Here is a 15,175-nt window from a genome sequence, read left to right as displayed (position 1 = left end):
ATTACAAGTGTTGACCAAAAAAGTTCAAAATCTATAAATGTAGAAGGAGGCTTTATTCCTAAAAAAGGGTACCGCAACCTCCAGGCAGGAAGTGGAGCCCTCAGAAGAAAGCAAGAATTGAGTGCTTTGAAGGAATTTAAGGAACAGGAATTTTTTTTTTTTTAAATTTCAGAATATTATGGGGGTACAAACAGGAATTTATGCTGAGCTGGCTGGCCAAATATGCATATTTAAAAGGCTATAGGAGGAGTCATGAATATTTATTAAAGGAGAAACATGCACAATTGAGCTTCCTGCTAACTTCATGGGTCCCATATTCAGAAAATTGTGGCATTAGCATGACACAAGGGAGGAGTTTTGGGCCCTCTGATATCAAAAGGTAAAGCAGAGGACATGAATATCCTCTTTGCTGCAGCCGCCTTAGACTGGTCAGAGATGCTCCATGGTTGGTGGTCTCTTATTAGGAAGAAATGCTGGTCAGCTGTGTTGAAACCACAAAAGGGAGGAGGTGATCAAAAGGCTGGTTGAAATCAGTGGTGGGGCAAGTTTTTCCAAAGGGCTGGTTTCTGTTTAGCCCTTAAGGAAGAACGCCGGATGATGCTTAGCAAGAGACGGGGTGCAACTGGGCATGTCTGACTGCTCATCCTGCCATGGCTGAGAACTCAATGTTAAGGTTTCTCTGGGTCCCCGTGGCCAAGAGGGGGTCTGTTCAGTCATTTGGGGGGCTTAGGATTTTATTTTTATTTCTCAAGAGAAAGTGATCATTTCACTTCAAGGTCATTCACACGTGAGAGGTTAAATATGTACATGCGAATATTTTAAAAGAGGAGAACATGAAGAATCACAAAAAAGACTAAAATGAAATACATTATAGCATCACAAGTGGTTCTCACTGACTTTTATTAAATGAGTCCGGAAAGAAGACAATCATGAGTTAAAGCAAATGGCTTAGTAGAGTATTATCAACTGTGTTCCACCCTGGCCAGAGTGATTAGGATTATTTCGAGAAGGGAATCTTGTCTCAGCCAGGCCAATGAAAGATATTTCAAGCTTTTTCTGATAAAATATTGAAAAGAAAGCTTTCTTTTTATTGGACTTGAAGCTCGGAGTTACCACATGGAGAATGACTGCCAAATTTTTCAAATCCAATATGCCTGAAGCATGAAGTCTTTTCCCTATAGCTTCTAATCCATGAGTACCATTAAATTCTTTTTTGTGCCAGTGTGTTATTAAGACTTCCCTAAATAATACGACTAGGCAACATTTATATATGCCTTTTATATATGCCATTTATATATGCCTTATATATGCCTTCAGACTAATCAAATGAGTTGTAAAGATGATTATTTAATATCATAATCCTTGATATGAAAAAAAAATACCAAGAAACAAAGTCATAACAATGGACTGACCCATAGATTTCCATAAAAGGAAAAGTATTCTTGGATCATATGTACATCAGGTCATCCTAATACACATACATGTATTTCATATTATAATACTCTAAAAGAATATGAAAGAGAGAAGGAAATTGCTAAGCGACAGCTAGTAAAGGATTTTAAAAAGCATAAATGAGATAAGAATTGAAAATTCTTCTGAAGAAATGTGTAATAGTTGAGAACATAAGTCTAGCAGAATACATTACTGGCAGTTGGGGGATCAACTCTAAGAATAATGTTTCTCAAACTCTAGCATGTGCAAAAATCATCTGGAAGCCTATTAAAATGCATATTCCAAGGATCCCTCAGAGAGACTATTAATAGTAGGTTTGAAATAAGTGACCAAGCCCACCCACCTATCCCCCACTCCAGATGGAGCAACAACGTGAGAAGAAACCATCAACAAGAGCACTGTTTCAGAGGAGAGGGAGCTTTTCCAGACATGTGGAATGTTTTTAATATCAAACAATTTGTTAAGAAATAAGAGTTTTCAGTCACTTGCTTGTAGTAAGAACATTCAATCTGCAAGTTACAACCAATTGGAAGGGTCCTGCAATCAATCTAGTGAGACCAGGAATATGGTAAAAGTAAAAAAGAATGGATCAGACTGTATGACACACACTAAGGTTAGTATTGCATGTTTGTTTCAGGTGTGGGTGTAGGAGATGATATAAAATGTATGTCTCTCTAGAATCGCAGTCAAAAAAGCCTGAAATCCACTGGTTTAGATTTATTAAGAAAAAGGTCTAATATAAAACCCTCCAAGTCAGATCTTCAACAATAAGGCTTCTATGAACTCTGACAAGGTCCATAGGGTCGTGGTCACTAGACCTTACAAGAACGGACTCACTTCTTGGAAAAATTTCTGAGATCTATGTGACATCTGGAGAAAAACGTCACAGTTTTTGAGCGTACAAGTTTTTCACATCCATGATTAAGTTTATTCCTAAGTATTTTATTCTTTCTGATATGATTATAAATGAAATTCCTTTCTTAATTTCCTTTTTGGATAATTCCTTGTTGATATATAGAAATGCAACTGATTTTTATGTTGATTTTGAATCCTGCAACTTTGCTGAATTCATTTATTACTTCTAACACTTTTTTTTTTTTGTGGAATCTCATAGGGTTTTCTAGATATAAGATCATGTCTCCTGCAGAGATAACTTTCTTTCCTCCTTTCCACTTTGGATACCGTTTACTTCTTTTCTTGACCAAGTGCTCTGATTATAGAAGCATAGGGTGAAACAGTGGCTGCCAGGGGCTGGGGCAGGGGAAAAATGGGGAAGTATTAGTCAAAGGGTACAAAATTGTGATTATACCAGATAAACGCGTCCTAGAGATCTACTGCACAGCATAGTGCCTATAGTCAAACATACTGCATTGTATACTAAAATTTTGCTAGGAGGATAGATCCTATGTTAAGTGTTCTTATCGCAAATAATGATGATGATAATAAATAAGAAAACAGAATGAAACTTTTGGAGGTGATAGATTTATGGCATAGATTGTGGTGATGGTTTCACACATGTATATTTATCTTCAAACTCACCAAGTTGTGTGCATTAATGATGTACAGCTTTTTGTATGTCAAAATTAAATAAGAATGCTGGGGGGAAATAAATTTTTTAAAAACTCATGAAAATAGTAAAGTATATGAAACATATAAAGTAGATGAAAAATTCATATACTTTAATTAAAAAATACTTTTTTTTGATTTTACTGGATACACTTTTACGCAATACAAATACTTTTAACTGGAACGTTTTCTACACACCATCTCAGATACCTATGCAAGCCTTACCTGAAAGTGTCTTTTGGTAAGAAACACACTGATGTCTCCACAAAGAAATGGCAGATCTCTCTCGATTCTGCAGTCCATTCAGTCTTTCTGCTAGCCCGCCTCTGTTTAATGAATTATAATGTATTAAGTTTAATTAAAAGAAAAACTATAGAATAATTAGAATATTCATATTTTATATTCCTCAACCAGAGACAAATAGATAAAACATGCAAAATTTTAATGTATTTTTGTTATATTCTCTTTGTAGAGGCCATATCCTCCTAAGTCAGACTTTAGGTTTCTTAGAAGCTCAGTTTCATGATTCTTAGGAATATGTACTAATATTACTTCCTAAGAATATCATATTTTTAGAAATATGATGGTTAAATATCAGCTTAACTCCTTGTTCTGTTCTTTCTTAGTTCACTTATTCCATAAGCATGTGCTGCTTGCTTATCACCTGCTATATGCTGGCACGTAGCACTTTGCTAGATACCAGGGACACAAAGATAGCCATGAGCTACCCCATGGGGCGCAGGAGGGCTCACAGTGGGTTCAGCAGATGGGGGCAAACATAAATGTAAAGTGGGTTCAGAGTTCCAGTCAAGAATAACCCTGCCAAACTGTTGATAGGTAGAACACTCAAATAAGAGCATTTAAGTATGGGTCCCTTATTTGGACTCTAGTGATATTTGAGAATCAATCACAAACACAGAGCAAATATACCAACATGATAAAAAAAAAAAAAAAAACTTCCATATACGACAGGAAGACAATTCATAGCAACGGGCACACAGGTACTTCACAAGAACCCTTACCTATCAATGAACATATATATTCATTGATGTGTATGTGTGTATATGTGTATATATATGTTTTTATAAATGTATGAAAGTATATACGCATTATAAATATATAAATATATATATATATATATAGAGAGAGAGAGAGAGAGACAGAGAGAAGTCAGCAATTCCTAACACATCTATAATCTCAAGAGAACTCAAAATCAATTATTAATCACCATTATGGCTACACGCTACATCAACATATTTCTCATAAGTTTATTATCTTATTACCAGTTCACTAATCATTTCACTACATTATCTTGTTTTAGTGAACTAATATTCCTTTGAGGTAGATAGAACAGATATCAATACCTATTGCACAGATGGCAACATCACAGAGTTTAGAGAGAGGTTAAGGCACTTCAATATCACATAACGAGCCAGATGAGGAACAAGCTGTTAAAACCAGAAAGGACTTACCACGGTGCCTGGCATTTAGCAAATCTTCCAGAAGTGCCAATGATTGCTGTTACTGTTTTTGTTACGGTATTTACTTGCACCCTATGCTCTTTCCACTATGACTGAAAGGTCTTATTTTAATACATATATATTATATATATTACCACTACTACCTAGTATGTTTTCCTACAGGCAGCGATTATTTCTGAATGTGTGTGCGTGTGTGTAGTATATATAACAGAAACATTTTTTAAAAAACACCTCATACTCAGAAATATGCCAAAGAACCTCTGCTTTACATATACGTCTAACCTCTACTTAAGGGTAAGCCCTTCTTTATATCATTCTGTTTACATGAAATAACTCATTTATACTCCTCTAGACAACAATGAAGTAGGTACTACTATTATCCCCACTTTACAGATGACAAACTGATGCAGTGAGACATTAACACCTGTCCAAAGTGAAGTGTCTAGTGAGTGGCGTAGCTGGGTACACACTCAGGTAGTCTGGCTCCAGAGTCCGCACTCTTAGTTGATAATATACAGACCACGTCTTAAAGAATACTATTTAAAATGATATTCATAATACAATACATACAAGAAAAAAGCAAAACACTATATTCTTTGCATAATTATCTAGATTAGATAGACAATTCATTGCCAAATGTTGCTTTTCAGTGCTATAACTTCACAGAGGGTAAAAAAGCAAAATAGAATCTGAAGATAGTATCTGGTTAAGGTCAAGCCTAGAACTCCAGAAGAAAACCGTAGGAATTTCAAGAAGAGAGGTAAAAGCAAGAGTAAACCTGATCACAAGAGTTCTCTACACATGGGAGTACCTGGAGCCCCTCAGGTAAAATCTGCATCTCCAGCTGAGTTTGGGCAATGGGGCCTATCCTGCAGGGAATTTGGGCCAGATGCACTTGAATTTAAGAATGGAAATACCACGTTCTCTAATAGATAATCCCATTTCTAGTAAAAACTTATCCCATGTTAAAAAACAGAAGTCACATAGGAAGTTCAGGAAGGCCTGCCATCTACACCCATATCAACTCTTCAATGTGGCCAGCCAAATTATTCACAAAGTCCAAAACTCCAAAGGAATGAAAATATGAATTCACTGAGCAAGTTAAGATATCCTAATATCTTTTCTACAAAATTAACAGATTGGTAACCTATCTCTAGCACAGCCCTTTCTAGTCAGTTCAGTAAAACAAAGTCTTCCAGTTTGAAGGCCTGAGACTGACAACCCTAAGCACACCAATTTCATTTTTGATATTTAAATGCAGTAACTTTAAAAGGGTGGGCATAAAATAGACCTCCTTAGTTTTTCTTAGAAATCACAAGAAGAAAACTATTATTTACATATTGTTGGAGCTGCTTCAGCCACTTCCATGAATGAATGTTCTCTTCACCACCTTTTTTTTTTTTTTTTGATACAAAGTCTTGCTCTGTCACCCAGGCTAGGGTGCAGTGGCATCAGCCTAGCTCACAGCAACCTCAAACTCCTGACCTCAAGCGATCCTCCCGCCTCGGCCTCTCAGAATGCCAGGTTTAGAGGCATGAGCCACAGCACTCGGCCTTCATCTTCTTTTGACTCCCAGGCAGTGGCCTTCAGTCACGGTGCTGTGTTCTCTCCCCTGCCCTCTCATGGGAAGGCCTGGCTGTTTACTGCAGTTTTCCAGACCATCACGCACCCTCGCTTACACTCCAGTCCACCCAGTCCTGGGCGGACACTCCCTAGTGCTGTCTGGGTACCTTCAGAGGCCTTCTCTCCTGGCCAGCCAGGCTCCAAGACGATGTCCTCCACCTACCCCCAACCCCCAAGGTCATTCTCTGATCTCGAAGTTACAAACTGTTTCCCCTATTAGCTCAACTCTAAGCACCCATCGTCCTTACTGTTCCAGCTCGTCCCCTCTAGCAGCCTAACTCCAGAAGCGTTGACCAACCTCTCCCCAAGGCCTGGCTGGTTGGTCCTACCCCACCTCACTATGCTCCACACCCTGCATGGCACCATTTCTACCCTGGCCAGCTTGGGTTTCATGGGCCATTACAACTTCTTTCTCAGAACTCCTGTTAACCCTTTTCCAATGTGTCCCTGGGCGATTCCCACGTTCTGCCTGCTCTGTAAGTACAGCCGCAGGGTTGAATCCACACTGGCTGGTGGGTTTCAAACTCGATCCTTGACGACTGCTCCCAACAGGATCTAATCCTGTCACACAACCCAGAAGTACTTCCCCATCCATTCATCCCCCACCATATGCCTGGGTCACATACCCTCTCTCCTCAAACAGGCCTCCTCATCCTTCCTATCAGCTGATGAGGGAACTTCCCATTTCACTGAAATAGAAGTTGTCAGAAGGAACTTGTTCCCCAGCCACATATAGCTGCCTGCACCTGCATGGATCCTGCTCATGCGGAGCGGGCACTGTGCTCCTGGCCAGGTCACCATCACTCATGACCTCCCTCCCATGTCAGAGACAGCTCCATCAGTTGTCCTCTTCCTCCCCAGCCTCAGCAGTCTCCCCTTTTCTCCTAGACCTTTCCCATCAATATACAAACAAGTGAAATTTCTCCCTCCTTAAGAAAAAAACCTTGACTTTCCCATTTCCTTCCAACTAACATCCTATTAACCTGCTCCCCTTAAAGCCAAACTCCTCCAGAGTTCCATCCGTGCTGTCTCCAGTTTCCCTCTTCCCTCCTCTCTTGAATGCACAGCAGTCTTCTCTGCATGGGCACTCCACCAAGACAGCGCTACACTCCGCCGGTCACCGTGGAATCTCAGTGGTCAGCCCGAGCAGCATCCCTCACAGTGGGTCACGCTCTCTGCTCACTTGCCTCCACAACACCACACCCACCTCAGTGTGCATCCGCCCCAGCAGCCTCTTCCTCCACACCTTGAGCTCTGCAGAACAGAACATGCAGGGCTTGGGCCTGGGACAGATACTCCTCTTGCTCTGCACTGCACCCCCTGCGACCTGAACTAGTCCATGCTTTAACACCATCTGGACATCAAAGCCGACAAATTCACCTCCCCAGCACCAGGTCTGCCTGTGGAGTCCACACTCGTGTTCCTACTCAGACATATGATGTCCAGCTGAAAATGTTCAAAAGCCTTGTGACTTTCATACTAAAGAAACAAAAATGAAAGTGTCCACTCCTCTGCACAGCCCTGCTGCCTCAGCACAGGAAAGGGCGCTCCATGCTTCCTGCTGCTCAGTGCCCCACCTGAGGGGCTTCCCTGTGCCTGTATAAAATGGAAATGCCCCCCCCACCTCTGGACCCTTCTCTGTCCTCCCTTTCTGCTTTTTCTCCATAAAGCTTATCTCCTTTGCCATCACATTTTCTTTAATTCTTGTTGGTTCCTTATCAGCCTTCCCCTGGACACAGGTGTGGGCTCTGATCACCTTTGCTCACTCCTGCGCCTGACACAGTGCTTGGCACACGATGCCCTTGGGAGGGCTGGGGGCATGACTTCCTGTAATTGTGTGGCATCACCTTCACCAACAAGGACATGCTAATCCCTTTAATGAGTTTCCTCTCCTTTCTCCCCAGACACTGGTACACACCACCACCATTCTCCCTTGAAGGCTCAACTTCTTCACTTTGGGCATAAGACCTTATGTCTTATTTCCTGAAAAAAATAATTCTGCAGTGAATGGGCATGAGGTGACTCACTGTGCTCCACCTGTCCAGCCAAACTCAGCCACATCCTTATGCCCTTGCCTTCACTTGTGTGCCCAAGCTGGGCCTCCCTCCCCCTCCTCCTCTCCAGGACAATGACAGACATATGATCCCAACCTCTTTGTCCCACTGGGACCCCCCACTATTCTCAAAGTCTGCCTGTCCTACTCGCTGCACCCTCTCTGAAAGCTGCATCCGTTCAGGCCAGCAGCAATCCGAGAGAGAAGGAGCAAAGCCCTCCTGCCTGGGCCCCAACTCCCATAAAGGAGCCTCAGGTCCCACTCCTTGAGCCACGTGCTACTTCAGCCGTGGCCCTCCTAAGTGCACGCAAGGCTTGCCTTCTCTTGAAGGGAAAATATCAGTGGATCCAAAACCTGTGCTCTTCATTACCATGTTGACTCTTTCTATTGAAACTCCTTTTCCCTGAAATTCTCTATGACTTTGCTTTTGTGGCACTGTTTCTCATAGGCTATCTTACTTTCACTGGGTTTTGGTTGGTGTTGTTTGGATCTTATTTAGAAAACAAAGAGACTTTGTATCACACAGGACAAGGACGAGTCCTTGGCCACCAGGCCCAGCCCCTGACACTCTAGTGACAGGGACATTCCTCCTCTGTGGTGCTCCACAGGCACACCAGCTGTTTCTTGTCTATAAGTCGTTCCTCCCTCATACTTCCTTGTATTTGCAAGTGTTGCCCTGGCTCCCTTGCCGTACTCGTAAAAGTAATCTGACATGGTTTATATTTATTTCTATTTCCGTTTTTAGACTGTAAGTTACTCACGAACAAAACCATGGTTCACTTGCCTCTGCTGTCTAAGACAGCACCTAGAACACTGATGCTCGATGAAATCTGACAAGAAGTCACCACTAAGGAAAGCAGTCATGACTGAGTCCCTGAATGCTCAGCTTGGATGGACAATTCCATAAATCAGTTCTGGAACTTAGGACTTCAATAATTGCTTATCAAAATTACAATTCTCTTCTGCTAATTTTCCCCCCCAAATAAACAAGTATTTTTAAATTAACAGTTTAGATATTTGGGTTTATGAAGAAAGAAGAGTTGAAAAAAGTATTTAAAAAGGTATAACTTAACCTTAAAAGCTTCTTCTTCTTTGCTGAATTTTCTGGAGTCCTGGGAAACGTAGCTGTCCATTTCTGGGGGGTACACAAGATGAGCTCTGCCGATTCTGCCCTTGGGTCTGTCAGTCTCTCTACACCCTGTCTTGCATCTGATCCAAACTCTGTATGGTATTTGTGAGGGGATTCTGAATCAATGAATGGGATATTCTCTGAGTCATCTTCTTTTTCACTATCTGATGAATATTCCAAAATTTCTGTAGAACTTGACTGAAAAAAATTAAGAGAAATGCAATTAAATATGGGGAATTCCTTATTCAAGTCCAAATTTACATATGCCTATCATTCTATTCCTTTATGGTATTATATTCCTTGAAATAGCTTTTTAAATATGGTATCTGTAGCTCAAACTTCTGTTCTAACACAAAATCCAAAAGTACCCAAGACAAAGACAAGAAGAGGTTAAACCAATTATAAGCTAGACATTATCTCATGGGACTCACTGAAATCAGTACAAATATTACAATCTTCTTTCAGCAAACTACAAGTGCCACGCACATAGGCAGCCTCTAAAACAGAACTAATCATACTAATCTGAAAGGCTGATGACAGTCATTGTAATCTGACACCTATTAGAAAAAAGTATTTCTCAGATTTTGAAATGTAAAGTGGAACTAAATAATATTCACTATTTGTTATAAACTAAATATGAAAAAATTGCCTCTACAGGTACAAACATTTAATTTACCAAAGGAGTGTCCAAAGCTAAAGATAAAAACTTGACTTTTTAATCACAATTCTAATATAATATTTTTCAGAGACTAGTTTGAAATTGCAAATATCAACAGGAACTACTTAAGAATATGAATCACTGTCTCTTTTCCCTAACATTTCCTAAAATGTGTCTTCTTTCTCCTAGTCAAATTTCTAAACTTCCTAAATAAGAAGTTTTTCAAAATTAAATTATAAAACAAGAATTCATAACACATGACCAATCCTGGAGAGAAGAATCAAAAGCTTCTTTCTTACGTTTTCTGTCTTTGCCTAGACACACTAAAATTTCTAAGTGTGACAGGATTTTCTTTTCCCACTACTTGGTTTTGTTGGTCAGTTCCATGTTGTTCTAGTGTCAGCAACAATTATTCCTTCAATATTCTAATTTCCCAGTGTATTAGCAGCCCCATCTAATTTAGTGCCCTGGTGTTGCACAGACAGCACTAGAGTTCTCATGTAATCTGCATAAAACAAAAGGTCTTTTCTGAGGATTATATGGTTAAATCGTTTTTATGAGTCTTAATTAAAAAAGACATTATCCATCCCCATACCTCCTCAAGGTAGTCACCTTCTGTTAGGCACACTGAAAATAAGAAAAAGTAAATGACTAAATTTCTGAAGTAAATGAAGAACTTAGTTCTACCATCTTCCTCCCCATTTCAGCTTTGTGCCTAAATCACTGCAGGTATCTGCTAACCCACTAATAGACACTTGGGCACATGTTTTCCCCACAAGACAACTTCTGAATAAATATTTAAAATGAGCCACCAAAGAACCAGAGCAATTTACACTGACAATGAAGCTCTTTGACACTGAAAACTTTTATATATTATTTAAGAATATATTTAAATAATTTCACCTTTTTTATTATGAGATGTCTTTTCTTTAGTATCCTAGAGTTTTGCACTTCATTCTAGAAGTTCTCTCAACCTGAGCACTACTGCCATTTGGGGCTGGATAAGGTGTGGGGGCTGTCCTGTGCACTGTGGGGTGTGTAGCAACATCCCTAGGCTCTACCCACTAGATAACAGGAGCACCCGCGCCACCAGTACAGCAATTCAAAAATGTCTCCAGATGATGGCAAATGTTCCCTGAGGGGCAAAATTACCCCCACTTGAGAACCACTGTCCAAGAAATAAGTCAACAAATAACCAACCTACAGGTGGCCTGGGCTGGAGACTTGCATGCAAAGATTCGCACTGCTTTGTGAGTCTGGAGAGGCCAGGCCTAAATAGTTATAAAACATCATGATAAAAGTATTGCAATAGAGGTATTGCTTGGGCACCAAGGAGAACACATAAGAGCAGTGACAAAGCCAGGTTGGGCATAGGTAAAGAGAAGAGTTAAAGCATCAGAAAAGGTTTGCTTCCCAGGATCTGCCACCTGAAGCTGAATGCTAAGTGTGAGTTAATCAGGCAGAGAGAGGAGGAAGAACAGTTCAGGGAGAAGAAATAGGGGACCAAGATTATGAGGTCAGGTATTCCAAGGCAGTGGGGAGCCACTGGCAGCTTTAAATGAGGACTAACAACATCAAATGTTAATGTAGAATGATCATCCATACTACATTCTGAAGAACAGACTATAATATGGGAGAGGAAGGGGCCCATGCTAGCAGAGAGAGAAGGCAGCTAGCTAGAAGGCTCTTCCATAATCAGAGCAAGAGCAAGACATAAAGAGGAATAAAGAGATGGACTTGAAAAAAAAATGAGGAAAATAATGCAGCAACACTTGAGGACCAAATTCAGTATCAGGAAACACATTTGGGGAGAGTTTCTAATGCTGAATTTGGTTTTGATATGGCAATATTGTGATGCCTATGGTATAGCTGGGGTAACGCTGACCAACAGGCAGAGGCTTTATGGGTCTGGAGTTTCTTAAGAGAATAATGTGGGACGGAGATACAGTTTCATGAACTATAAGAAAAGAAACAGTGTGTGAAGGCATGAGCATCGGAGAAGAATGTATAAAGAAAGTATGTAAAAGTAAAAAGAGAAGGTCCAGGTTGGAATCTTGGGAATATCAACATTCAAGCTGCCTTCAGATAAAAAGAGACAGAAAAGTATCTTGGATTTGACAAAAAAATAGATTGTACAGATACAAGAGAATCCATGGGACCTTAGTAAGAACATGCTTTAAAGAATAAATGGAAGGTGAAGTGAAAATAGAGACCTGATAATTCTTTTAAGAAGTTTGGATATGCATATTTTATTTTCTTTCACAGAAAGGATGAAATAAAAAAAAAAAAACAAAACACTTGCTCATGCATAAACAACAATGTGTGACATTCAGTGTGACAATGCTGAAATCAAAATCATGATAAATCCAAATGAATTTCCTCAGTGAATAATTAACAGCAATAAGACTGGTAATATTTAACAACAGCTTAGGTAGTAATTTGGAAATTCTCAGCATCCACCCATGACAATAAATTTTAAGTTCTTTTGGTTTAAGCTGTCACTTCTTCAATGAGAACTAGCTAATATTAATATATATGAATATACTGAATGCCTACTTACCCACATGCTATCTTTTCTTTTCCCCACATGCTATCTTAACTGCCATAGTAATACAAAGAAATTTTCAAGTCCATTCTTGCTCCTGCATACTTAAAATCAATTTAAAAACTGAAAAAAAAAAAACTGAACTAAAAACACAAAGCAATTTGTGGACAATTCTCAATGCATTGTGCATACAGCGGAAGTAGAAATGGAGAAGGATCACTCGGGGCAAGTCTTTAGCAATGAAGGTGGCACTGGACCCTGACACTAGCGCCCTGCTCCTTACTAGTGGGTTCCCTGAGGCAATATACTTAACTTCCTTATGCCTTTCTTTCCTCATCTTCAAACCGGAGATGCAGTAATACCTAACATTAAACATTCAGTAAATGCTAGCTATTCTTTTCAGACTCTATAGTAATTTATACATGTACTTTCATTTTAAATTTTATATTTATTTTTCTGTAACAATTTTTTTCTTGATTTCAAAGAGGATTTCTATATAAAGGACAATGAGGAACACAACAAATAATGTCTTTAGTAGACAATCAAAAAGACAAATACTTACTCAGCAGAGCAAATCATGTATTCTTTATGTGGTCATTTCTAACAGGAACCAAGGCATAATGAACACCTTTAGGGCAAGATAACTAGAAGAAGCCGCCCCTATAACATACTGTATCTTAGAACTCCCTCCAAGCCCGTAACTTCAGATGAATGTAGAGGAACTCTCCTTGCACAGACACAGAGAGAACCTAGAGGATCTACAGGCTCACTGGACACCAGTTGTCTTGGCCTGAGCCTGACTGTGAGGAACACATGTTCTTTCAGAAAGGATAGTGTGTCCATGAGTGTGTGCATGCAGACATGCGTGTGCCATGCCAAAGAGGATTGAGGGGAGGGGAACAGTCAAAGATAGGTCAAATGTGATTGCACATTCATAGGCTTAAGCTTACATTTCATTCTTATGTTGTGGAATCAGGTTAATGAGAAAGAAGAGCCATGAGCTTTAGAACAAGACAGACTTGTTTTTGATCTCAGCTCAACTATTTAATTATTTTGTGATGCTGGACAAGTTATTTTACTCCTCCATTCCTCAGCTTAATTATCCAAAATGGATAAATGCCTCAAGAAATATTTTAAGAATTAGAGATAATGACTATTATGAATTTTTCAAGTACACAGAAAGGTGGTAGAAAAAAATATAATAAGTACATGTACCTATCACTTTTTGTCAAATTTTATTATAACATGATACAAAGTTTTTTTTGAGAGGTACAGCTGAAATTTCCTGTATCTCTCTTCACCTGCCTGTTCTCCTCCTCCTCCTCTGAGGTAACACTCTCTCTCTCCTGAATTTAGAATTTCATTAACATCTTGTTTTTATTCCTTTTTAATCCCACATGTACACAAATGTATCGTATCATCTTGCAAGGACAGAGAAGCTGTAGATCATTAATTTTCATTGCCACACAATATTCCAGAGTCTGAGTACACCACTTTTTATTTAGGTCATTAAATATGAAATGTCCTATTTCTAATCAAAAGTTTATTATATCTCAAACAAGAAGCAGTACTATTAATCAAAGTATGTGTCTAAACTATCGACACAGTTTTGCCATCTTAACAGTAGCTTGCTTACACTAGCAGCGAAGAAGCCTGGAGAGTGAGTGGCGATGAAATTGTGAAAGGTGTTTTCCACACCTTGTTGAAAATTGAATGTTTTTCCTTCCAAGAAGGGGTCCAAAGCCTGGAAGAAGTGGCAGTCAGTTGGTACAAGATCTGGTGAATATGGTGGAAGACAGAGAGTTTCCAAGTCCAGCCTCTGTAGTTTGAGTAGCATTGTTTGTGTGACATACGGTCAAGTGTTATCTTGTAAGAGGATTGGCCTGTCGCTATTGACCAATTTCGGCTGCTTAATCACAAGCATCCTCATCACTTCATCCAATTAGTTACAGTAGACATCACTGTAATTGATAGACCAGGTTTCATGAAGCTGTAGTGGATAATACCAGTGCTGGACCACCAAACACACACCATTAGCTTTTTTTTGATGATGAATATTTGGTTTTGGACTGTGTTTCTGCACTTCATCTTTTTGCAACCATTGTGCCAAACACTTGCGATTGTCAAAAAGAATTCTTTTTCATCACACATAACAATACGGTATAGAAATGGTTTGCCTTTATGTCGTGACAGCAAAGAAAGGCAAGCTTTGAGATGACTTCTGTTCAGACACTCATTTAATTCATGTGGAACCCATCTACCCAGCTTCTTTACATTGCCCATTTGTTTCAAATGGTCCAATATTGTTGGAATAGTAACGTCAAACCTTGCTGCTAATTCACAAATAGGTTGAGATGGATTCGCTTCCACTACAGCTTTCAGCTCATCATTATCCACCTTGGTCTCAGGTCATCCACGTGGTTCATCATCAAGATTAAAATCACCAGAGCAGAACTTCTCAAACAATTGACATACTGTGTGTTCATTAGCCACATCCTTCCCAAACACTTTGTTGATATTTTGAGCTGTCTGCGCTGCATTGGTTCCATGATGGAAGTCATATTTGAAAATAACACAAATTTTTGACTTATCCATGGTTTCACAAAAATTGCTCTAAAAAATTTTTGAAAGATAATCACAAACCAAACTGTACGTTTGAAAGACTTAG

The 15,175-nt window shown here is 39.5% G+C and overlaps 1 protein-coding gene across 1 annotated transcript in view; it reads right to left on the bottom strand.

Moving 5' to 3' along the window:
- Positions 1-3,239: 3,239 nt before the first annotated feature.
- The window catches only part of LOC105824054 (DNA repair-scaffolding protein-like), a 126,300-nt gene continuing 114,364 nt past the window's right edge, over positions 3,240-15,175 (bottom strand). The window contains exon 6 of the mRNA XM_012661388.1: positions 3,240-3,344. Coding sequence (XP_012516842.1) covers positions 3,240-3,344 — 105 coding nt within the window. The remainder of the gene's footprint in view (positions 3,345-15,175) is intronic.

Source organism: Propithecus coquereli, unplaced genomic scaffold, assembly GCF_000956105.1.
Source record: "Propithecus coquereli isolate 6110/MARCELLA unplaced genomic scaffold, Pcoq_1.0 Scaffold71, whole genome shotgun sequence".
Taxonomy (NCBI): Eukaryota; Metazoa; Chordata; class Mammalia; order Primates; family Indriidae; genus Propithecus; species Propithecus coquereli.
This window is presented reverse-complemented; position numbering and strand designations above follow the sequence as displayed.